Consider the following 25498-nt stretch of genomic DNA (forward strand, 5'->3'; position numbering starts at 1 on the left):
AGCGAAGTCTCTCCACAGTGGATCTTCCCTTCTGATTAAGTTCTTCTTCTCCGTTAGGGAGGTTTGTAAGGCCTTACAGGGCCTAGACCCTAGAAAATCGGCAGGCCCTGAAAATCTCCCTTCTTACTTCTTACGCCTGGCTGCAGATATAGCTGAGCCAGTGTTGCATGTTTTTAATCTCTCTATACAAGACGATGTCATTCCTGATGTTTGGAAAACTGCCTGTATTCTTCCCTTATTGAAAGGCGGGGATCACGTGGTGTTGAATGACTGACTACAGACCCATTTCCAAGCTCTCTATTTTAGCTAAGGTCCTTGGAGAGGCTGGTGAATGACCAAAACAAGGAATAAATGTGCTTGAACGACATGTTATCGCCTCACCAGTCTGGTTTTAGGAAGCAGCACAGCACAGTAACCGCTGCCATGAAAGTAGTAAATGACATTGTGGAGGCCTTGGACACCAAGAACTATTGTATTGTCCTTTTTATTGATTTGTCCAAGACATTTGACTGATACCGTTGACTATGCCAGACATTATTCAATATAGATAGGCCTGTCAGACCAAACTGTAGGTTGGTTCTCAAATTGCCTCGCCAGCCGTAAGCATTTCAGTGGTATTTCCTCCAGCTTTATCAATGTCACCAAAGGTGTGCCACAAGGTTCAGTTTTAGGACCCACCCTTTTCACTAATTGTGTAAATTATGTGGGTCAAAATATTAATGCTTCTGTACATCTTTATACCGATGATACTATTGTACATTGTGCAAGCACTGTTACCCTGGCATGTGAACATCTGCAGCCTGCATTTGACGCTATTCGGTCGCAGCTGTTCCATCTCAGACTAGTCTTAAATGCAGACAAAACCAAGGCCATGTTCTTTTCTTAAAAAACAAAACAAGATGGTGCCAGCTGTTCTTCCTTGCATCATGTCTGCACAAGGTAACCCTACTGAGATTGTGACAACCTACAAGTATTTAGGTATCACAATTGATGATAGCCTTTCTTTTAAATGTCCTATTAATCATATTTTAAGGAAATTGAAATTAAATTTGGACTTCTTTTTTAGGAAGAAATCCTGTTTTTCCTTTAATGCTAGGACATGGCTTGTTGCTGCCACTTTCTTGCCTCTCCTAGGCTATGGGGATGTTTTGTACATGAACGTCTCAGCTCACTGTCTTCATCTGCTGGACAATGTCTATCACGGAGCTCTGAGACGCAGCCGGTTGTAAACCCCTCATACACTGTTGTACTGTGTATTCTTTCATTAATTGTTCATCATTATCCATGCACAGAACTTAGCACTGGTATTACTTCATTTATAAATCCATCCTTGGACTGCTGCCCGCTTATTTATCCACTTACACGTCACGTAAACAGTGCCGCCATAGCGTACGCTCCCAGGGCTTCATCACTCTCTCCATCCCCTCAGTCCATACAGAATTTGGTTAAAATGACTTCTCCTACTCCGGCCCCTCAACGTGGAACACGCTACAGCAGGAACTGAGGCTGTCCAGCATGATTCCCCTGGGGGATTTTAAACTACTTTTACAAAATCTGGAGAGTGTCTGTGGGGGTTTGCTCTTGTACATAGTAGCTGAAATCTGACTACCATTTTGGCACTTTTGCACTTATCGCTTTTTTGATTTGTGTTCTATTTTGTCTCTGTACTGAATGTCCCGTCTGTCTGTAACTTCGTGATGTATTGCTGCCGTTGTCTTGACCAAGTCTCTCTTGAGAAGGAGACTACCTGCCTAAATAAAGGTTAGATAAAATAAATAAATAGAAAGTTATGCAATTCTAGTGCCTGTTCATATTTTCACAAAGTTATGTGTCTGAAGTGCAGACAGTGATAGATGGGGGGGGGGCTTTGCATCCTGCCAGGAGAATGGAAAATCAGAATTAACCTGGTTTGACCATGGCTGATATTCAACTACCTCTCCATCTAGTCAGCACTTACGTAACATATAAAGTCTCCCACCAATCATACCGGATAATAGCCATGCCAACAACAGCACATTCATCGTGTGTGTTTGTCTGTCTACAAGACTTCCATATAAGTTAACTTAAAACTCCAATGCAACAACACAAACACATTCTATAGCCTCCTTTGTGTCTGCATACTTATGACAAGGGAGATTCGGGAAATTCCTGCAAGTAAGTCCTGTGTGTATCTGTTCCAACAATCACCAGTCAAGATATTAGAGATAAGGTAGATGTTCATTCTTCCCTCAGTGGAATATCTCTGTCTGTCGGTCCGTCATACCAGACGTGGGTGAAATAATACACACATTAGCTAAACAGAAACGATACAGTAGCAGGGCCTCATGTGGCAGGAAAAGGTCAGATTATGATTGACTGACCTTGGAGAACCAGTATAATCGCGTGGCAAAACTCAGCTCGGTGGGAGCACGCTAGTCTTCAAATTCTCTATTTATTTATCTTTTTTATCACAGACTTTGTGTGTCGTTGGCATAACGTGGTTCACACGATCTCCAAAGCACATTTCCTGTAAAAAGGGGGAGGGGGGGAAGTGGATGGGTCAAATCAACAATCAGAGATTGTCTCCAAAACCGGCACCTTGGGGGGGGGGGGAAATGGCGGAATCATCGGTTACAGTCTTTGTAAGTGGTCACTGTTAGCTGACCCCATCCGCTCTCGTGACCTCTGAACCTTATTATGTTCTCTTGCGAATGGCATGGATGAAAACACGGGCCAGGCAGAGGGTCAGAGGTCAGGGACTGGGGTCAAGCATTGTGCTGGTGTGACCTGGAGTAACGTGTACACGTTCTGAATTGGCAAACGCTCGCTGGGCGCACTTCAGACTGGACTGTGCGGCATTGGCTGAAACTAAGATCTGGTTTCTCAAGTTTAGACAGACGGCGGCCAATGAGCTTCATGGCAAGTCCGACGTCCAACCACCACCGCCGTCATCACCTTCACCACATAAAGAAATGAGATATGCTAAATCTGCAAGAAAGGGGTATGATGGGGAGGGGGGGGGGTCCTGACAGACTCGGGCCGCATATCTTTCAGCAGGCTCCGCGCAGGACTTTCGTGCAGAGTTGCGGTTACGTAAGCCGAGTATCACAATCGCCGTTTATAGATAGCCGCGTGCCGCGAGCGAGGCGTCTCTGCCGGGGAACGGCACGCGGTGGTCCGTCTCGGCGACGCTCGCCCGTCGAAACCCCCTGACAGCAGTTCTGTCGGCTGCGACCGAGGGACGCGTTTGCCGAGGCTTTTGGCCAAAGCGGCTCACGCAGCAAACGTCTCAACTCGTGGGGCCGCGCGGCTCATTTAAACGCTCTGGAATAACATCTGGAAAGTGTCGCGGACAAATAAAAATGCGACACGCGCGAGCCTCTTTTCTTCTTCTTCTTCTTCTTCTCTGTCTCCCCCCAGGTTTTGCACGTGTTCCACAGACTGTCACTCTCAGATTAACCTGACCCCCCCCCCCCAAAAAAAATAAATAATAAATAACCACTTGTTAAACGCAACGCCGCGTTTTCCTGTGTACAAATTTAGGATTTGAGTCGTTCACCTGCGAAGTTTGGCCGGCCCCGCGCCCCGCCCCGCCCCGCGCCGGCCGGCCGGCCAGCGCGGCCGGCCCAGCCGGCACGGGGCGGCGAAGTGCGCGGATTTCATTGTCTGCGGGGGAGAAAGGAGCAACTTACCCGCTGCTGTGAAGGTCAGACAGCCGAGTTGAGGAGTCAGGCGTGAGGAACGCGCACAGCCGCTTCTCCCTCGGCCCGCTCTGCCAGCGACGCCGCTGTCACTCACGCAGCGAGGAGAAGAAGTCGGTTTCTCGTTGTTGTTGTTGTTGTTGTTTGGTTTTCAACGAAATGTGAAAGGGGTCATGTCTCCTGGCGCGTTTTCTGCTTTCAGTCACACGCCGCGCACGCACGGCAGCGCTCCGGTCCCGCGGCTGGCGGATTGTTTTCCTTTCGCTCGCTCGCTCGAGATGTGACAACTCGCGGGAGTGAGGTCACCTGCGCCCGTCGTGACGGCGCGAGCAGCCAATGACCACGCTCGCACGGCGCACGGGAAGTGTAGTTTTGGGGGTTTTTTTGTTTTTTTTTTTGTTTTTTTTTTTTTGAACGCCGTCAACAAATTCCGTGGTATATTCGGGCAATGACGCGACGCCTGTCGACTGCAAGGGTGAGAAGTCCCCCCCCCCCCCTCTGCCACCAAAGGGCTTTTTTTAAAATACTCCCGAGCACAAGGCGCATGCACGCGGGGCTTGCGCGTTGTCTCTGCGCCTTTTTTTTTTTACTGCTCAGCTGCTTTTCTTAGTCCGGTGCCGAGTTGCCGGTTGGTTGCACCATTTTGTGTTTTCCGTGGTCCAGCATGGTTTGAATGTAAGGATCAGGACGTCAAGCTGGCTGCATCGGCATATAAAGGCTACAGCCATCTTTGGCCGAACAGCCAGAATCGCGCTGCGTTGTTACGTCCTGTTTTTGGAGAGTCCATATACATTGCAGGCGTTAAATGCATGACGTAATAACCTTACAACTTGTCAAGACTTGTCAAGACTCTGATTGAAGGGACCGTCTAACTGGGCTTTCTAGATTTGAGGGCTTGGCTGCTGTGCTGGGCAGCAAAACAAACATTGCACACTGCACGGTCACTGACACGTGTGTCCTTATGTGAGAGGCCGTATCTTTACATGCACGTGCATGAGAGAAATATGGCGTCAACAACGCTAAACAAATAAAACCGACATCTACAAACGGAGTAGCATGTTCCAACAAGGCCCTGCACTATGGGGCCAATATTATTTACAAATGTGTATTCAGACGCGTGAACACGTTTTTTGTGAATGGCGACTACTGAACATATTGTAGCGAATTTGGGGGACAACGCAACCACAGGAACTGCCGCGGCCGGGACGCGAACCCGTATCGCCCGCACCGCAGGAGACATCGCTAACCGCTCGACTAAAGGGTCAAACCCGCAATCCAGCGGCCAGCGTGTCTTCTTATCCATGCACGTTACAATATATTTAATCGGGCCCCTTAACATGTGGATGGTAATCCAAGTAGTGAAAACAAAACCCCCGCTTACCGTCGACAGATAACTTGCACTCACACCCACACTGGCACCCAAGCCTCGGTGAGTTTTTTGGCAAGTGTCTCATGACCTTGTACCCATTTTAACTGGCCTGAAAAGACCAAAGTGAAACTGAATCGCGGGCACCTGCGAGTGCAGAGGGCCCATTAGGGGGAATCCTAAGGGAAATGCGCAAATCACAAGAGTACACCTAAATCACAGAAGACTGATTTTTGGAATTTGTGAAATATAATTGGCGGGGGGGGGGGCTTTGGGGAAGTCTCCAAGCATGGGAATCTCCCATTAGTCGTCACTACCTATTGTGCACTCACACTAGTGTACTTGACGTGACATGCACTCTCAAGCTACTGGCCGACTCTGGTCGCAAATTGCATTTGGTTAAAAAAAAAAGAGAGAAAGTGAAATGAGGAAAAAGTGAGTTGTTTACTTGGTAAAGGAGGTCACAGTTAGATTTACTTCTGTTCAGTGGTGGATCTAGAGATTTTTTCCTGGGGTGGCAAAGGGGTGGCAAGACTGGTGTCCCAGAGGTGGCAGCTGCCACCCCTTTGCCACCCTGTAGATCCGCCCCTGCTTCCGTTACACCCGCACGAGGCCCCCTGGGAAACGGGTTCCCGGGTCTTTTACAGTCGACGGGTCCAAAATTAACACTTGCCAGTCGCCAAATGTGGGTACATCTAGTCTTTGGCGAGTAAATTCTGGCGACCACTCGCCACTCTGGCCGGTAAGGGGAAAGAAGAAGAAAAAAGAATTTCCTACACGCGCTGGCAAGTTTGACGTCACTTAAATCAAGCCAGGCTGCGCGTGTCGTGTGTACTACGTGATCGCGTCATCACCAGATCGGGCAGTTTTTTCTTTGATACTGTAGCAAATTCGGGGGACAACGTAACCACAGGAACTGCCGCGGCCGGGGCGCGAACCCGTATCGCCCGCAGCGCAGGAGGCATCGCTAACCGGTAGACTAAAGGGTCAGGCCCGCGAGCCAGAGGCCAGGGTGTCATCTTATCCATGCACGTTACACTACCCCCCTCCTTCGGGAAGCGCGTCCCCGCGCTTAAGCATATCAACTCCTTCACGCCTCAGGGCGCATGCGCTTCCGATGGCCTTACGGTCGCTCCATCCCACTTCTGACACCAATGTAGCGAATTCGGGGGGCAACGCAACCACAGGAACTGCCGCGGCCGGGAAGCGAACCCGTATAGCCCGCACCGCAGGAGGCATCGCTAACCGCTAGACTAAAGGGTCAGACCCGCGAGCCAGCGGCCAGCGTGCCTTCTTATCCATGCACGTTACAATAGTATTTGAGGCACTTGTCATCCGGGCAGCTGAAACGAAACCCAGATCCGTTGCGGGAGCGGCGCCCCAGAAAGGAGAAAGAAAACAGGCGAACGTCAGGCCGGAGGAACCACTGCTGCCACACGGCCTATGCCAGCGCTCCCTCCTCGCCTCCTCCGCCGAACGTGAGGCAAAGAGGAGGAAACCCGCTTTGAGGGCGACCTGAAGAAGACTGAGCATGCTGCCATAGAATAGAAACATACTGACACGAACTATGACCCTGAACTTGGTTTTTACTTTTTATGCTATTGTTCATTCCTCTATAATGGTTACATTCTCAAACTCCTTAATAGTGTAACGTGCATGGATTGGTAGACACGCTGGCCGCTGGCAGGTCTGACCCTTTGGTCTAGCGGTTGGCAGGTCTGACCCTTTAGTCTAGCGGTTAGCGATGCCTCATGCGGTGCGGGCGATACGGGTTCGCGTCCCGGCCGCGGCAGTTCCTGTGGTTGCGTTGTCCCCCGAATTCGCTACAATACATTAGCCTTCTTGCACTTAAAGACAAATACCACTTAATTTATTAACTCAAATGTGTTGCACTTTGGTGTTGAAACAGTTGAATCAGTATTTCTGCATCATCATCATCATCATCGGCGGTCACTCGAAGCGAGTATGACTGTCCTCTCCGTTGAAGCGCACTACTATAATACTGAAAACGCATACGAGACGAAGTTGACACGCCAAGTAGTAATAATAGCAAACTACAATGGGTAAAAAGCAATTTATTTTCTTTTTTGGCTAGTAAAAAAAAAAAAACTGTCTGGCCAGTAATTTTTTTTTTCACCTACCAGCCACCTTTGCAGGTAAGCCAAGTGTTCCAACACACGTAGTCCCCTACCTGGCCACAAGGTGGAAGTGGTGAGACGTAGTGCCGGTGTCTGTATGAGCACAATAATAATAAACTTAATTTATATCGCACCTTTCTGAACAACAGGATAAATGCATTAGGCTACCATTTTATTCAAGACAGGTAGCTTTTTCAAATGGCAGTTTTGACTTTATTTCAGTGCAGTTAAGTTGGCTCATCAGTGGAACTCACGCCTGTCAATACCAGACCGACCACATGCTGAGTCAATTTCCAACTGATGTTAGTCAGAAACATCCAGGTGTCCTTTACTAAAGGACAGCTGCCAACCAACAATTTTTTTCAACATCTACATGTGATCATTCAAAAATCACTTCATCTCAATCAAAACGATGAACATAAATAAAGTCAAATGAAATGACGCTGACTGTATATGACGGAGCACGCAGGGACAAATACCTCCTGCTCTGCAGCACTAAAAACGGAACATCTGATTGACATTCTACTGACATTCAATAAAAATGAGACTGACCACTGTAAATTGAGAGACCTAATGCCAGCATCACGCCATCAGCTTTTCAAACTGTGGAGAAAGATCTCACAGCTGACGGCACAGAAGAAGAGGGCTCATTCTCAGCAAGGAGAGAATTTACGCCAACTTGAAAATAAAACTTTTGGTCAAGAAAAAACATCATCTGAAGTCATGGAAGAGTGTTCACACCAGCAGATGAGTTGCCATATTTGAGGTAAATCTCTTTGGCCTCTTCAGTCTACAGCAATGCAAGTAATACCCAAGTCATCAAACATAGATTCAAGTTAAATGACAAAATGGAAGCTGCATCAAATTACATATATGGACAAAAAAAAAGAAAAGATATTTCTCTAAAGAAGGAAATTAAAAGCTGGTGTTTATAGCTTAAACCACATTAAATATGTATACTGCACATTCAAAAAATGCAGAAGCCAAGCCCATAAAAACTTCCCAGGTGGGCAGAAATTAAATTAAATTAAATTAAATGGGGAAAGTGAAAAAAATTAACTTGTTGACCCCACGTTTACACTTCTGGAAGAAGGAAAATAGGGTGTTAAGATTCTAGATTCCACGTGCAATAATATTTAATGAGAGGTTGAAAGCAGGACCTCTTAATTTTTTTCAAGCCTCATAGAAGATTTTACCTGCTAATATAAAAGTTTCGGTCTTACATGTGTGGCTAGAGAATGGGGCTGCTGAAGCTGAGGACTGTTGTAAGACTACAGAACATCAAGGCTCCTGATTTTATAAGGGGCTTCGCAAAGCCTGGACCTTGTTAAAAAATTCAAATTTAGAAATTTTGCATCTGTAGATACCGTAGATGTAAACATATGCAAACTGGGCTGAGTGGTGCTGCAGACATGGGGGGGGGGTTAGATCATGAATAGCATGGTTCTTGGTTTGAGGATTCGTATCTCCATGAGGATGGGGTTCTAAGTGCAAGGAGAGGAGGGGTACTGTGGATGCCACCAGTCCATGAGCTTCACACTGTGTACAGGATCCAGCACCACCTGCGTCCCTCCCTGATCCCCTCTTTTCCTCCCACGCTGGAGCGGTGCATCCTGGAGGACTAGGCGGACGCGGTGGTGGCGCATGTCTGTACTAACGTTGATGGTGAACTGGGGAAAAGGCAGAGACAGCGCTTTGAAGACTTTTTTTTTTCATTTTTACTAAATGGCATCATACACAGCAAAACCTAGGCCTTAATAAAACAAAGTCAACTACCAACTAAAGTAGGAGGTATCCAAGAGACAGGACTTGAATTGGCAGTAGCTGCTATATACACAGAGAGTTAAGAGCTCAAACCCGAGCTGAAGTACCAACCAGGGTGAGGGTCATACCCATGACCACAGGGGTGAAGATGAAGTTGAGGGTGGTGACCTGCAGTAGGTAACAGTCCGAGTCAGAGTTCGTATGGACATCTTCATACTGCCTTGGTATGCACAGGGACTTGGCACTGCCATTCTTAGTGTATCCCTGTTGAGAGGGAGATGACAAGAGGAAAAAAACACTACAGACATGGTATACAGGATCATGAGAGCAGTAGTGGTGTGGAACTTTCTCGATTCTAAGATGTATCGCGATGCGGACGTGGATGATTCTGCATCGATGCTGCGACAGAACATAATCGCACAAAAATTATAAGCTACCAACGTTGATTGCTGATTTTCCGATTAGATACTGTTATAGTTCCGACCATAAACGATGCCGACTAGCGATCCGACAGCGTTATACCCAAGCCCCGCCAGGCAGCGTCCAGGAAACCTGGGGGAGTATGGTTGCAAAGCTGAAACTTAGGATGGAAGAGCAGCACCAGGAGTGAAGCCTGTGGCTTAATTTGACTCAACATGGGAAATCTCAACTGGCCCGGACACAAAAAGGACTGATAGCTCTTTCCTGATTCTGTGAGTGGTGCTGCATGGCCATTCTTAGTTGGCGGATTAATTTGTCTGGTTATTTCCGATAACGAGTGACTCTGGCATGCAGCCTCGTTTGGTTGGCGTCCAACTTCTTGAGAGAGGCAAGTGGCATTCAGCCACGCGAGATTCAGCAATGACAGGTCTGTACCACCCTCAGATATCCAGGGCTGCATGCACACCACACTGAGCAGACCAGCGTGCGCCTACCCTCCACCAATCCCTAATCCTCACCACGAGCGGGGTTCAGAGGGCTACTCGGGCCCCTTAGCGGAGTTTGTGATGTTTGCCACATTCAGGAAGTAGTGTCTTAGAGCTGCTATGTGAAAAACTTATTTTTGAGATTGCAACACACTTGTAATGCACTACAGAAGGATTTATGTTTTGTTTTTGTAATGTTACGCAGTGAGATGGGTCACACAGACACTGGTATTGAAAAGATGCAGCTTTTTATTTTATAGACTGTTGTAGTCTCTTTTTGAAAGCACTTTCTAAATAAAAAGGGAGTTCAGATTAGGGCTGTCAATGAATATTCCACATTCAAATATATAACCAAATTGTAAAAAAAAACAAAAAAAACAGACATTTGAGTGTGAATATTAATATTCGTTTGTGGGGAAAAAAACAGCAGCACTACCGCAGCTGTCAGCCTTGCGAATTCTTGCAAGGGCCTTGGCCGCTGTACTGAATACGCTGCATGACGGACAGGAGTCACACAACGCCACTTTCAGTGGTTGAAAATGAAATTTAGGTCAAACTGAAACAAGCGAATAATTCAACAACAACCGTGGTACAGATGGCAGAGCTCACAACCCAACTCAGCCGCAGAGAGTGATTTTCACTCCGAACAATCTAAAAAGCCCTGTTTGGAAATACTTCAGATTCTGGCCAAAAAAAAAAAAAATGGAAAAACTGTGGAACCTCAAGATAAAGTCTTATGCAAGCTATATAAGCTACAGTTAGCTTACCATCCCACAACTAGCAACCCGAGGGCACGTCTCGAAAATATGCGTAAAACTATATTCGAATGGGTTCGAACCTATGTGTTTTGTTTTTTTTAGAAGGAATAATCGAATGTCATTTTCGGCCAATTTTGACAGCCCTGCTTCAGACTCATCTGACTGCTTGTATTAACTGATGAAAAAGTAGTCACGTGCAGTAATATAGAAAATTGAGGAGGCGACAGATTGAAATGCATCGTGCAATCGAATCGTTGACGGGTGAATCGTCATCAAATTGTGAGGCCAGTGAAGACTCTCACATCCACAGAGCAGTGGCCAATGCACTGTCAGCTTCGGATACAGAAGTGTGCATGGAAGAGAAACGCAGACCGGGCGAGCCACTTACCTGCTTCATAAATTTGAAGTTGAACTCCCACATGGCCTCTGGCCGTGTTCCCGGTACTTTTTTGATCCAGAACAGCAAACACTGCAACAGGACAAACAACACAGGGTGTTTCCACAATGATGGTCTAGGTGCAAAATAAATATTTATCTAACATACATCATTTATATTTTTGTTGTTTGTTTTCACTCAACCTCTACCTAGCATACTTTCAAGAGAATGATGGATGTCAAGGAGCATTTCATTATCATTCATAAATAGATTTTTAATCAATCCAAGGTATCACCCAAAAAAACCCACGATATGTGCCTCGTATGCATCTTGAACATGAGATGCAAATTCAGTGAGGATGAATGAACACGTGCAGTATAAGCTCCCTACCACTGTATGTTTTACTCCACACTTTAAGATTTTGTCTGTTTACCTTCGAGTTGAGCAAAGTTGTGGGCGTGGATTCAGGCAAGGCAGGAATTTTGGAGACTCGCAAGCAGAACGGCTCATACAAATGGAAGAGGGAGCGAATCACACAGGCCCGTAAACAGCGCATCCTGCCTATCGAGTCAGGCTGGAGGCGAAACGGCAGCTCAGCATCCATATTGTAGTGTCTATGGGTGAGAGAGGTGAAGGAAACCATGAGAGGATAAATAAAAAATAAATACTAATCTGTCATCCAGTACAACCCACTAATGGACTAGGATTGGTTTTTCCTGGTTAAAGTCCTGTTATCTGCAAGAACACAATATCGCTTTCATGGTGATGTTACTGTCAATGGTAACCTCAGCTTTACTGTCTCACTATCCATGCTAGATTAATCTGTAAAGTGTTACTGCTGTATGAAATACTACATGGACTTGGCCGTTTTATCTATCAGACCTTACTACTACTACCACTTTTGGCTGCTCTCGTTAGGGGTCACTACAGCGGATCATCCGTTTCCATCTCTTGCTGTCCTCTGCATCTTCCTGTCACACCAGCCACCTGCATCCATAAACCTTCTCTTTGGCCTTCCTCTTTTCCTCTTCCCTGGCAGCTCCACATTCAGCATCCTTCTCCCAATATACCCAGCATCTCTCCTCCGCACATGTCCAAACCATCTCAATCTTGCCTCTCTCGCTTTGTCTCCAAACCGTCCAACCTGAGCTGTCCCTCTAATATAATCGTTCCTAATCCTGTCCTTCTTCGTCACTCGCAATGAAAATCTTAGCATCTTCAACTCTGCCACCGCCAGCTCCACCTCCTATCTTTTTGTCAGTGCCCCTGTCTCCAAACCACACAACATAGCTGGTCTCACAACTATCTTGTAAACCTTCCCTTTAACCCTTCTGTTGCAAATCACTTTTGACACTCTTCTCCACCCACTTCACCTCTCTTCTGCACTCCCCGTTACTTTGGACAGTTGACCTCAAACTCATACACCTTCATCACCTCTACTCCTTGCATCCTTATCTATCAGGCCTTATAAATCCTAATGTACCACACAACACCCTCCGATCCCAAGGCACAGGCCTCCTTTCTGTTCCCTGAGCCAATAAGAATTCAACAGTTAGCAGAGCATAATCTTATCGCTCCTCTTTTCTTTGGAATCATCCTCCTGCTAATACCAGAGAGGCTGATTCTGTAGTTTCCTTCAGATCTAAACTAAAACCTGCTTACTCTCATCATCATTTGACTGACAGTTACCTTTAATTAAGCTGGCTTCCTTAATGGTTAACCTTAACGTCTCCTGCCTGGGATGATGTCACTCTCAAAGCAAAGTTAGGTTTCTAGTTAGCGCTTAACTGTTGGTCCTGCCAATGGAAATACAACAACCCCGCGCCCCCAAGAAAGGGTATTTGATATACCAAACACTCCTACTGACCTCCACCATGAAAATGGGCCTTAGTGAGCTATAGTCTAAGTCTGTGGAAAAACAACGCCAGATGAAGGGAAAACCGGCCATCTCACTTCTGTATCCCATTAATTTGGCCCCTGACTGAAATCAACTAAATGTCCAGTCCAGTCCAACACATAAAGCACAGAGGGAGGGCAGACAAGGCCGGGCAATCGTCCCAAACACACCTTCTGTAGAGTCTGGTCCAGAAGGCAGCAGTGCAGGTAACAGTCCAGGCATTCCTGCAGATTAGAGCAAATCTGCCCACATCCTCGGGCCTGATATAGGAGGATAAAACCAACCAGATATCCACCGGATACTCTCCCCCATCACTGCTCTCACTGCTCTCTGTTAGGACCAACATACACAGATGAGCATAAATTCACTGGCAGCATCATTGTTGTTTCTTTTAGAGAGAGGAGGATTAAATAACCTATAATGTGGATGATAGACCCTATAAACAGACAGTACTGAGTCCCTGTAGCAAAGACATTTTGGGGGGAAAACAACCTTTTCTTCGCTTGTTTTTTTTCTTGCATGCTGCTCTTGCTTCGTTTTCGTCATCTTCTTCCTGGGAAAGGTCATCACTACTCTCCAAGGAATCTCCTCTAATTCTCGCTGCAGACGAAAGGACCTCCTGCACAGCACCCTGGGATGCTTCCAGTCCGCAGAGCAATTTTACTGAGAAACACAGTGTTAAGATAAACATCTGCATCATATTTCCAGCGCAGGGTGTCTGCAAGTTTCATCAAATACATTCAAAACTTTTATTTCAAGAACGTTCCAACATTATTAAACATGAAATATGCAACAAATTTAAACTAATGACTGAGGAAAAACTTCCAACAGTGTAAAAGCAAAGACCATTCGAAAACAAAAACTACACATATTAAACATAGTGTAGCATGGGCAATTATGTCCTTCAATAATTATGTCCTTTCTTTAGCATTTACCCTTTTCTTAATGGAAAAAGAACAACATGAAGCCACAACAACTGTAAGACCATCACGACTGAAATTAAGTCAAATAATATTAAACTCAAATGTATTGAAAACCTTTAAATATATATAATATAGAGTATTTTTTGATGATTTAGAGACTTTTTCACGACCTATGGACATCCTGCAGAGACCCAAAGGACATATTCATATTGGTGCAAAGCAACCTTCATCCATAAGACAAATTAGATTAATATCACTCAAGGAACCATGCTTTTCCCTGATTCCCCTGAACAAAATCAGTTTACCTTCTTTTTCCACTGCATTTACAACTGCCTTTTTCACTCTCCCAGACTTCACAACGGCTGGGTCAGCATTGGCATAATCAGCAACAGTCACTATAAAACAAAAAAAGATTTTCTATTGATTGTGCGATTTGAGAATACTCAGATCTCTTCTCTCTCTGTCTCTCAGACACACACACACAAACACACATATCTCACTGGCTATAATCCCTCATCTCAAGACCTCTTTTGTCCTCAAGCTAGTGAGAAATGATATGACTCATCTGTATCCCCGCCAGGAAGTTAGCCTGGAGGGGATTATACGTTCTGTGTGTGTGTCTGCGGCTAATCTCGCAAACTACTTGGCCTATCAGCCTTAATTTTGTGCAGTTATGACTGTATGATGAAGAACCTCTCGTGGTTGCAGTGATTAAAAACCTTCAAAAAAAGTTTGTTCTCGCTATCGCCGCTCCCTCTCGTCATTCATTCTCTAGCTTGTTCAACCAACCCTGCTCTCTGTTGCTGCCTGATCGAAGTCAACTATGCGCATGTAACATGCATGCGCAAGGGTCCGCCTAGAAGGCCCCACATCCATAGACTGACAGAGTAATGGGCAGCCGCAGACAAAAGGCACTGGAGCCTGGGCGTGTCGACACCCATCCCAACCCTTAACCCTGATTTTGACTACCCTGATTGTGTCCACATGCCCACACTCCAGCGCCATGTTTGACTGAAGCTACCTACACTTGGACTGACTTAACATTCTGTCTTCGGCTACTGTAGAATGCTGGTAACAATAACATTAAAATATCATAAAATCATCCATACTTCACCATTGCGTAAGGGAAGACCAAGTGTTACCTTCATATCACATCATTCATTTTATGCTTTGCTCTACGTGCTGAGACCAACCCCACCATAGTTGCATAGTCTTTTAAGTGATGCAAGACACCTCCCGCAGCACCCCCTCCCCTGTGAATAACTGAGAGCTCGAGGTTTTCAGGGAAGGAGTAGTACTAGAGTTGTATAATTACACAATCATGTAACCGCTAGTCTGCAGCTCATCTTGCATACTACTGGGCCTGTCAGCCTAATAATTTCCTGCAGTTATGACTGTACAATCAAGGACCTCTCGTGGTTGTGGTGATTCAAAACCTTTGAAAAACCTGTCTTATACCACAATTGAGTGCTGACACATCAGCTGGTTTTTTGCCCAAGTCCGAGCACCGGAGAAAGGGGAAATATGCAAACACTTCCTCCGGATTTCCCCTTCACCCGGTAGGTGAAAAAAGGCATGGTTTGTCGCCATGTCCAAACACCGGAGAAGGGGAGATATGCCTGACGGGGATCTGCACTCTTCTAGTTTACTCTTATTTCATGAGTCATTTGCATCTTAATACCAGCAGGAACAGGAATATTATAGAAAGTAAGTACAAGCTGATCAGTTGAGTTTTTCCACGTAGATCAGGTAATTTGAATCTGTAAACAGCGGCATATCAACCAAATCGAGAACATGAAAATAGTCACTTGAAAACTGGTATCTCATTCAAAGTGTCACTAAATGAGGATGTTCTTCCTTGATTAGGAGTGAATGGACTCAGGCAAACAGTTGCGTCATTAAAATGATGCACAATGCAATTCTGGAACCTGGGCTGTATCCATTAATCCATGCCTTGCAGCTGACATCATCAGGGGCATTTTAAGGGCATTCGAGGTTCTGTTGAGACTAAATTTGTGTTTTATGCTCAACTTAAGTCTACGGCTGACTGCTCAAAATCTATTTCTTAACAAATAAAGTGATTGCATATCCACTCTACTGTTTCTGCATGATTATATCCGAAATGGATATACAATTCTGAGAAAATATGTCAATTACATTTCAGGACTTTTTTTTTGTTGGTTTGATAAGACTTCAAATATTGATAGACAAATTATTGAAAATAAGGTTTTGGCAACTACTAACTAGAGATACTGTTTATTTAGTAACGTCGTATCAGGCCACAAAAAAGTAGAAGAAAAAAACTGTAAATATAAAACATTCATTATCCAAACCGCTTATCCTGCTCTCAGGGTCGCGGGCATGCTGGAGCCCATCCCAGCAGTCATTGGGAGGAAATTCTCACTCTAAAAATGTCGATTGCCCTAACAAACTGGGAAAAAAAATACCACCACAATTCCAACACAAGATGTTTTTAACCAAATGTTATCCAGCCAGGTCTCCAGCACTGAGGTCAGAAAGCAGTTAGTGGGGGGGGGGGGAAAGCAGTTAGTGGGGGGGGGGGTCAGACAGCAGTTAGAGGGGGGTCAGAAAGCAGTTGGGGGGGGTCAGAAAGCAGTTAGAGGGGGGGGGCAGAGGAACAGTTCCGGTTAAAGTTGTACAACCAAGGGTTGAACACATCCACGAACAAATAATGTACAGTGAGCAGAAGAACAGCTGGATGGTTTTCTGAAAGACAGAATAAGAAATACAACCTAAGCACGAATGGCTAACAAGACTAGCTTAACTAGCATTCAACACAAATACACCCGTAAACACAGTGCAATATACGGTAGCATTGAACAGCTTCAGACGACAAACGTGGGTCACAGACGCTTTGAAGCCCACAATGTGAAGAACATATAACATTTATCCCACATAACACAACATATAACTCACGTTCTTCACCGAGGCAGTCTCCGTTAAGGGGCGATACACAGACGCGCTCACCAAATTCACGACGTCACGAAACCCCCGTCTGGCTTAACTAGGACCCCGCTGAGGAGGCCAAAGCGCCTGACTGAAATACAACACACACTATATCCCAATATTCCGAACGAGGGGGGAATTTACAACACCAGCTTTTTCTCTGTTAGGCACATTTTCTTTTAAGCACAACCCTTTGATGGGATTCAATAGAGTGGTGGCAGTAGACTGGGGTCCCAACGGAATTTCGAACGCTTTTTTTTTCTGTCGCAATTCCTGAATTCGGAATACTTTTTCCTATTGGAATTCTAGAAGTGAGAAGGCTAGCATTTTGGAATTTTCATCACCGTACAGCCACATCATTTAGCCTACAGCTAAAACAAACAAACAAACAAACAAACAAACAAACAAACCACGTTTAAGTGTTTAGCACCTCTTTTAGAACCGATTTATTTGTGAATTTCAAATTGGAGAACGCTTTTCTTTTGGAATTCTACTATTTAGACTTTCTGCTGAAATTTTCCGATTGGGAATGCTTTGCCGTTAGAACTTAAGAGCATCGCCGCAAGGCATGGATAGCGCGCAACATGATAAGCGGAAGTAGGCGGGCGGGCGAGCTTGGTTGCTAAATGTTAAGCTACCTGATTCTGAGCAGACGTCCCCGGCCCTAAATTTCAGCCGTTTTCGGTTCCCTTTCTTGGGCATGACGACACAATTGATCCGTGGACGCTTAAATGGACTGCGAGTCCTGCCATGTCTCTATGACAAGCAGAGGTAAAGAAAAAGAAAGAAAAATGACTGAGAAATTGAAAAATGTTCCTCCGGGATCTTCAGCCATCATGGAATGACAAGTCTCGCAAACAACGCGACACTACAGCCGGTAGTTTGCCTTTTTTTCTTCTTCTGGTATTTTCGGCAGAATAGACATTCTCATCGCCGCTCCTGCCATCTGCTGGTTATTACAACCTACTACTACTACTACTACTACTTCAACTACTTTCGGCGCCTCCCGTTAGGCGTCGCCACAGCGGATCACTCATTTCCATCTCTTCCAGTCCTCTGCATCTTGCTCTGTCACGCCATACACCTCCCTCACCACATCCATACACCTCCTCTTTGGCCTTCCTTTTGCCTGGCAACTCCAAATTCAGCGTCCTTCTCCCAATATACCCAGCATCTCTCCTCCGCACATGTCCAAACCATCTCAATCTCGCTTCTCTTGCTTTGTCTCCAAACCGTCCAACCTGAGCTGTCCCTCTAATATACTCGTTCCTAATCCGGTCCTTCTCCGTCATTCCCAACGAGAATCTTACCATCCTCAACTCTGCCACCTCCAGCTCCGCCTCCTGTCTTTTCGTCGGTGCCATTGTCCATATAACAGCTGGTCTTACGACTATCTTGTAAACCTTGCCTTTAACTCTTGCTGGTACCAATCTGTCGCAAATCACTTCTGACAATCTTCTCCACCCACTCCACCCTGCCTGTGCTCTCTTCTCCACCTCTCTTCCGCACTCCCCGTTACTTTGGACAGTTGACTCCAAGTATTTAAACTCATCCGCCTTTGTCAATCTCTACTCCTTGCCTCCTCGCCATTCTGCTGTCCACCCTCTCATTCACACATATTCCGTCTTGCTCCTACTGACTTTCATTCCTCTTCATCGCATCTGTAGTGATCTTTCGTGGCATGACACCATACTTCTGCTCGCAAATCATCGGCTCTCTTCTTAACCAGCTTCCAATACTCTTTCCCATATTTTCATGCTGTGGCTGATCAACTTGCTACAGCTAAATCCTACAAACAAACATCCTGCTCTCCTAAACATCTCCATGCCTCCACAGATGTCATCTGGACCAACTTCCTTTCCACTCTTCATAGCTGCCCTCACTTCCTCCTTGCTAATCCACCGCACTTCCCGATTCACTATCCCCATCCAACCTCTCTCTCTCTCTCTCTCTCTCTCTCTCTCTCTCTCTCTCTCTCTCTCTCTCTCTCTCTCTCTCTCTCTCTCTCTCTCTCTCTCTCTCTCTCTCTCATTCTCTCCATTCATCTTCATTCATTCATCACTCCTCACTTGTCAGCACATTTCCGTCTTTATCCTTGATGACCCTAACCTGCTGCACATCCTTCCTTGCTCGGTCCCTCTGTCTAGCCAATAAATACAAGTCCCTTTTTCCTTCCTTAGTGTCAAACCTCTCATACAACTCACCATACGCCCTTTCGTTTGCCTTTGCCACCTCTCTCTTCACTTTATGCCACATCGCCTTGTACTCCTGTCTACTTTCTTTATCTCTCTGGCTATCCCACTTCTTCTTTGCCAACCTCTTCCTCTGTATACTATACTGTACTTCCTCATTCCACCACCAAGTCTCCTTGTCTTCCTTCAGCTGTCCAGATGACACACCAAGTATCTTCCTGGCTGTCTCCCTCACTGTTTCTGCAGTGGTTGCCCAGCCATCCGGCAACTCTTCACTACCGCCCTGTGCCTGTCTTAACTCCTGCCTGAACTCCACACAACAGTCTTCCCTCTTCAACCTCCACCATTTGATCCTTGGCTCTGCCTTCACCTTCTTCCTCTTCTTGATCTCCAAAATCATGCTGCCTACGTTCTCCCCTGCCACCACCTTGGAGTCTAGACTCCCTTTCAGGTCGCACGTCGTGAATAAGATAAAGTCCACCTGTGTGGGCCTTCCTCCACTCCTATACGTCACCCTGTGTTCCTCCCTCTGTCCTTAATAAAACAATTAATAGAAAGTATAACATGGGAAAAATTTGTATTTAGACTAGTGGTGTGTTAGATTTCAAGATAAAATAAATAGTTCTGTTCGACACATCAACAACATTGAAATAAATTTTGTCCAGTCCTTATTTGTTTTGCATTAATTTTACACCATAGATTCCTTACTCCAGTTAAACATTCCACCTTTTAGGGAAATATGCTAAATCTTTCACAGTTCCAAAAGTTACTATTACTCGTATTCCCTCCGCATCTCCGCTGATGTACAAAAACACTCTCGCAATTTTCTATAATTATTTGATAATTCTATGACTAAAAAGTGAAATTTGGAGAAATCTATCAGTAAGATGTGGCCACACGTCTTGAGAACTGCGTTTGAATTTTGATCGACGCAAGAGCGCGTGAGCAGACGCTGTTGCCGTCTTCACAGACGCAGTACAGTTTATATCCACTAGATGGCAGACAAAGTCTACTCCTGTACGCACTGTCAATGACGACTGCGTCCAAAATTAAACTAAGCTAAAGGGCCATAGCCAAAATATCTGGGCATGGCTATGTCCTGCAATCAAAATGTCAAGTTAACTTTAAGAATCGTTATACTGACCTTTAAAAACGCAATTATTTAATAAAGTGCATGAATCATCGGAAGAACTAATGGTAACACCAGTTGTTATTTTGTCACAAGAGAATTAAAATACAAATCTGCAAAACCTTTATTCGTTTACCTCATGACCTGCACCCTTCCCTTAGAAAGGTAAACTGACGTGGAGCTGGAGCTAAATTCTAACGGAGATACGTTACAATGTTAAAAGGCCAGGAATGTGCCTAAAAATAAAGTATCAAGTAGACATCTGGAAATCAATGCACAGGAAGAACTTTGACAAGTGGCTGAAATTACCACTCCTCCAAATATAACCTTTCTTCCTCCGAACACGCCGGGTTCCCTGAAATGGATCACGGTGGACAAATGAGACTTTGCGAGCCTTTATTTGACGCCGAGTCCACCTGCTCTCACGTTGCACTTGTTCTGGACAGCAGCATCAGTTAAAAACCCATTTTGTTCATCTAAACCCCCACACAATATTATTTTTTTTTTCATTTTACATACAATAATGTAAGATTGCGGTGGCATGACACATGCAGGGCCATGCAAGTACTTGCAGCATGGGACTTGGACAACAGAGATAAAAAAAAAAAAGTTCAAACTTTTTTACTCCAATGCTAATTTTACCACAATGTGTGTTGACACTGTTAAGCAGAGAGACGAGCTTGGGGGGGTGGGGGGGATCAGGAGTCGAAGCTGTATGCTCTATGCAGGGTTATACACCATTAGGGTCACGTTTAAGAGGTTCTTTGTGAAATGCCATGACTTGCACGGGTCTGCATGGTCTAGAAAAACATGTCTTTATTACAGAATTTGGAAAGTGCAGAGAAAAGACAAATCTGTTTAATCAGGGGATGCTTATCTGTATTGGCTTCCCCACTTGCTGAATACCCTACATTAATTGTTTCGTGCTTGATAAGTGTGGGGGGGGGGTGGACATGCACCTCGTAAATACTTGTTCTACTTGCCCCATATAAGAAAAAACATTAACTATATCAATACTATTAACGCTAGTAATGGCGCTAGAACATGATGGTTTCTTTCACCTGTTTTGCACTTTGCCGGCACAGCCCGGACAGCATCCGGATGTGGGCCACTTCAGGCAGTGATGCGGCACAGACGGCCTTCATCTGGCCCTGACAAAATGGATGTGAGCCTGAAGTGGCCCACATGTATAATAGCAAATATGGCCCAAACATGCCAAATCAAATGTGGGCCTTTTTTGGCAAAGATGCGGCGCTCTGGGCAACATGTCATCTGGATGTGACCCTGAAGTGGCCCGTGTGGTAAATGGTGAATATGGCTCAAATAATGACAGACGGAGTACCCTGCTTCATTTCACTGCCTGTTTTGCTTTGTATTTCTGTGCATGTGACAAATAAAGTACCTGAACTTGAACTGGAAATATCACAAAATAAGTATTGGCCACCTTTGGCAAATATGTGGCACATGCGGCATTGCTACGGCTTGGTTCTGGCCCAGATCTGGCAAACAAGTGCCATCATTCCACGCGGTATGTAGGCCGGATGAAAGTCTCAGTGTGGGACGGGTCCGGGCCACAGCAGTTTTGCTATCTGGGAGTGGCCCAGTGGTCAGCACTGTCGCCTCACAGCAAGAAGGTCCTGGGTTCGAACCCCAGGCCGTCCCAGGTCCTTTCTGTGTGGAGTCTGCATGTTCTCCCCGTGTCTGTGTGGGTTTCTTCCCACCATCAAAAAGGCATGCGTGTTAGGGTTAATACTCCTGTCTGTGCCCCTGAGCAAGGCAACGGAAAGAAGAACTGGAGTTGGTCCCCGGGCGCTGCAGCTGCCCACCGCTCCTTTACAACAGGATGGGTTACATGCAGAGAACCAATGTCACTGTAACCTGTAGAGTGACAAAATAAAGTGGCTTTCTTTCTTTCTGTCTTTGCAATGCCACTGCTCTGTCCTGAAATCCCATGTTTCGTTGTTGGCTGCACATGTACGCTGAGCAATGGCAAGAAAGTTGGATTGAATCGAATATGCTTATCGGGGGCGGCACGGTGGCGCAGTGGTTAGAGCGGTCGCCTCACAGCAGGAAGGTCCTGGGTTCGAGCCCCGGGGTGGTTTAGTCTTGGGGATCGTCCTCTGTGTGGAGTCTGCATGGTCTCTGCGTGGGTTTGCTCCGGTTTCCCCCCACAGTCCAAAGACATGTAGGTCAGGTGACTCCGCCATACTAAATTGTCCCTAGGTGTGTGTGTGTGTGTGTGTGTGTGTGTGTGTGTGTGTGTGTGTGTGTGTGTGTGTGTGTGTGTGTGTGTGTGTGTGTGTGTGTGTGTGTGTGTGTGTGTGTGTGTGTGTGTGTGTGTGTGTGTGTCTCTCGGCCCTGTGATGGACTGGCGTCTCCCCGCCTGCTGCCCAATGACTGCTGGGATAGGCTCCATTATCCCTGAGTATAACCAGTTTGGATAATTGATGGATGGATTGATGTTTATCAGTCCATTCTAGTCTAATCTATTCTATTCTAACCGAGTAGAGTGTAGCTCATCCTGCATCCTGCAGGGGGCGCTGCACGCCGTCGTGTGGCGCAACATGCCTGTTGTGGTTTGGCTCAGGGACCCGCCACTAGAACGCGTATGATGTGGCCGGCGGCGAACGTGCGTGGCGGTGGTGCTGATGGTGCGAGGAGGTGAAACCGCCCCTGTGGAAGGAACCGGGTTTAGTTAGCGCGGCAGCATCCCGGCGCTGCGAAGGGCTTCGACCAAACGAAAGCGGATCGAACGAGTTAGCGGACTGTGTGGCGCAAATCCCGTAGACCGCTAGCTTGGAGTCGCTCCCTCATTTCCCCCCCCAGCCGTGCAGCCTCGTAGTGACAGCTGCAGAACCCCCCAGCGCGTGTGTGGATGCGAGCGCGCGCGCGCGCGCGCGCGCGTGTGTGTGGGAGGAGGAGTGAGGGTCGGGCTCGGTGACGGCGTGTGTGCGTGTGCGTGTGCGCGCGTGTGTGTGGAGGAGACGGCAGCGGAGGAGGAGGACGGATGCAGATACGACTTTCTCTCCCCTTGCTCCCACCTCCGAGAAGGCGCCACAGCGGCGCCGGGGCGCGGGTTTGAACCTCATCCGCCGTCACGCGTGTCGTGAGCGCCCTCGTCTGTATTATGGTCGCTGCGCTTCGGGCCGCGACCACGCCGAACGCGACCCTCTCCGAGCTGTCAATCAATCTCTCGCCGGGATTCTACATGTGAGTGCACGGCGCGCTGGGCAGGGCGGATCTGCTCGGGAGGTGAAGGAACGTCGGTTAATATGGACGAGAGGTCACTTCATCATTCCGATTTCACTGATTAGGTAAGCCGGGAGCAGGGATGTCGCCGTAGGCTCGATGGGGGAGGAGGGGGGGGGAGATAATGAATGATATTCACTGTGGTGGTTGGTTGGTTGGTTGCATTGGGGGCGATGCGAGATTCGAGGCTGTGCCTTGCCACGGGCATAAATAAGGCCCTCTGCTGGGTTATTGGTGGTATTTTAAGTATTGCCCAACCCGTCATTTGCCATCACACGGTGGTCTCTGCCTGCAGCTTTGCACAGACCTACACGGAGCGAAGATGATGTGCGAGGTGATGCCGACCATTACCGAGGGAGACTCGGGTGGTCCTCCGAGGGGAGGCGGCGGCGGCGGCGGCGGCGGCGGCGGGGGCGGCGGCGGCGGCGGCGGGGTTCTGAACGGGTCGGAGCAGGAGGCCAACTTCGAGCAGCTCATGGTCAACATGCTGGACGAGAGAGACAAGCTGCTGGAGTCCCTCAGGGAAACCCAGGAGACCCTCATCCAGTCCCAGACCAAGCTGCAGGGCGCGTTGCACGAGAGGGGACGCGCTCCAGCGGCAGATCAACGCCGCGCTGCCTCAGGTGAGATGAAGGGGGGGGGGACCCCCCCCGGCTACTGGGGGGGGGGGGGGCTACTGGGCTGCATGGAAGAGGGACGTGTAGGCTGTAGAGGTTGGAAGATGGTTGAGATGGCCCCTCTGCCAGTGTAGGGCTTATAGGAGGCAGCATCATGCCGGGGGGGGGGGGGGTGGTGTGAAGGAGGAACGAGATCTCTTGAAGTGATGAAATTTCATATCTGGAATTGATGCTGAGTTATTCTCGACACGATTTCTCATTCAGTGCCATATGGACCGACACGCGAGCATTGTGTGGTGAGGAGGGTATGGTTTACTCATGGCTGGATTGGATACTCTCTCTCTCTCTCTCTCTCTCTCTCTCTCTCTCTCTCTCTCTCTCTCTCTCTCTCTCTCTCTCTCTCTCTCTCTCTCTCTCTCTCTCTCTCTCTGTCTGTCTGTCTGTCTGTCTGTCTGTCTGTCTGTCTGTCTGTCTGTCTGTCTGTCTGTCTGTCTGTCTGTCTGTCTGTCTGTCTGTCTGTCTGTCTGTCTGTCTGTCTGTCTGTCTCTCTCTGCCCTAACCTTGTTGTTGATGCTGTTAGCCTATATGGTAGGGCCTGTCACTGTCACCTGATTACAGTGAGCCGCTGTTGGATGAGGACTTGTTTAAACTTGCACGACACCAGCGTCGACAGCAGGGACAGCAGGTTTCTGCGTGTGTTAGCTTGACTCAAACTGTAGATTGTCCAAATTAGCTATTTTATGGCATGTACAAATAGATATAGCAGGGTTGTCTTTAATCAGCTTATATACATTTTACACCTGCGTATTGTGTGGTGTGTGTCTGTGTGTGTGTGTGTGTGGGTGTGTGTGTGTGTGTGTGTGTGTGTGTGTGTGTGTGTGTGTGTGTGTGTGTGCAAGCTGTGTTAGCCCTCTGACCCCCTAGCCTAAATATGTTTCATGATGTCACATAGAGCACTGTTTGTTGATGTATGTGCAAGAGAGAGAGACACTAGAGAGAAGAGAGAGAGAAGAGAGAGGGAAGAGAGAGAAGAGAGAGACACTAGAGAGAAGAGAGAGAGAGAGAGAGAGAGAGAGAGAGAGAGAGAGAGAGAGAGAGAGAGAGAGAGAGAGAGAGAGAGAGAGATACACTAGAGAGAAGAGAGAGAGAGAGAGACACACACACTAGAGAGAAGAGAGAGAGAGAGAGGAGAGAGAGAGAGAGAGAGAGAGAGAGAGAGAGAAGAGAGAGAGAGAGAGAGAGAGAGAGAGAGAGAGAGAGAGAGAGAGAGAGAGAGAGAGAGAGAAGAGAGAGACACACTAGAGAGAAGAGAGAGAGAGAAGAGAGAGACACACTAGAGAGAAGAGAGAGGGGAGAGAGGGAAGAGAGAGACACTAGAGAGAAGAGAGAGAGAGAGAGAGAGAGAGAGAGAGAGAAGAGAGGAGACACACTAGAGAGAAGAGAGAGAGAGAGAGAGAGACACACACACACACTAGAGAGAAGAGAGAGAGAGAGAGAGAGAAGAGAGAGAGAGAGAGAGAGAGAGAGAGAGAGGAGA

At 46.9% G+C, this 25498-nt stretch overlaps 3 protein-coding genes across 3 annotated transcripts in view; 1 reads left to right on the forward strand and 2 right to left on the reverse strand.

Annotated features, from left to right (window-relative positions):
• The window catches only part of tfeb (transcription factor EB), a 55000-nt gene extending 51095 nt beyond the window's left edge, over positions 1-3905 (reverse strand). Inside the window, exon 1 of the mRNA XM_056301797.1 lies at positions 3672-3905. The gene's annotated coding sequence lies outside the window, so the exon portion shown is untranslated. The remainder of the gene's footprint in view (positions 1-3671) is intronic.
• A 3207-nt stretch (positions 3906-7112) lies between these two features.
• Positions 7113-17599, reverse strand: tmem183a (transmembrane protein 183A). Its single transcript, XM_056273897.1, has 8 exons — positions 17413-17599; positions 14113-14202; positions 13377-13547; positions 13055-13214; positions 11421-11601; positions 11000-11080; positions 9060-9212; positions 7113-8854 (listed from the first exon to the last, which is right to left on the reverse strand). The coding sequence occupies exons 1-8, from the start codon at positions 17474-17476 to the stop codon at positions 8669-8671; spliced, it is 1086 nt and encodes a 361-aa protein (XP_056129872.1). The 5' UTR covers positions 17477-17599; the 3' UTR covers positions 7113-8668.
• Positions 17600-23666: 6067 nt separating this feature from the next.
• The window catches only part of ppfia4 (PTPRF interacting protein alpha 4), a 102557-nt gene continuing 100725 nt past the window's right edge, over positions 23667-25498 (forward strand). Inside the window, 2 exon segments of the mRNA XM_056301802.1 lie at positions 23667-23927; positions 23929-23967. Coding sequence (XP_056157777.1) covers positions 23667-23927; positions 23929-23967 — 300 coding nt within the window.

The sequence above is a fragment of the Lampris incognitus genome, chromosome 2, assembly GCF_029633865.1.
Source record: "Lampris incognitus isolate fLamInc1 chromosome 2, fLamInc1.hap2, whole genome shotgun sequence".
NCBI classification, from domain to species: domain Eukaryota; kingdom Metazoa; phylum Chordata; class Actinopteri; order Lampriformes; family Lampridae; genus Lampris; species Lampris incognitus.

Excerpts from the sequence above, each read along its gene's own strand:
- tmem183a (XM_056273897.1), bottom strand. The coding sequence starts at position 17,476 with ATGCCCAAGAAAGGGAACCGAAAACGGCTGAAATTTAGGGCCGGGGAC. Across the intron at positions 14,203-17,412 it reads GGACGTCTGCTCAGAATCAG|TGACTGTTGCTGATTATGCC; the intron begins GTAGCTTAACAT and ends TTTGTTTTATAG. Across the intron at positions 11,081-11,420 it reads CAACTTTGCTCAACTCGAAG|TGTTTGCTGTTCTGGATCAA; the intron begins GTAAACAGACAA and ends GTCCTGTTGCAG.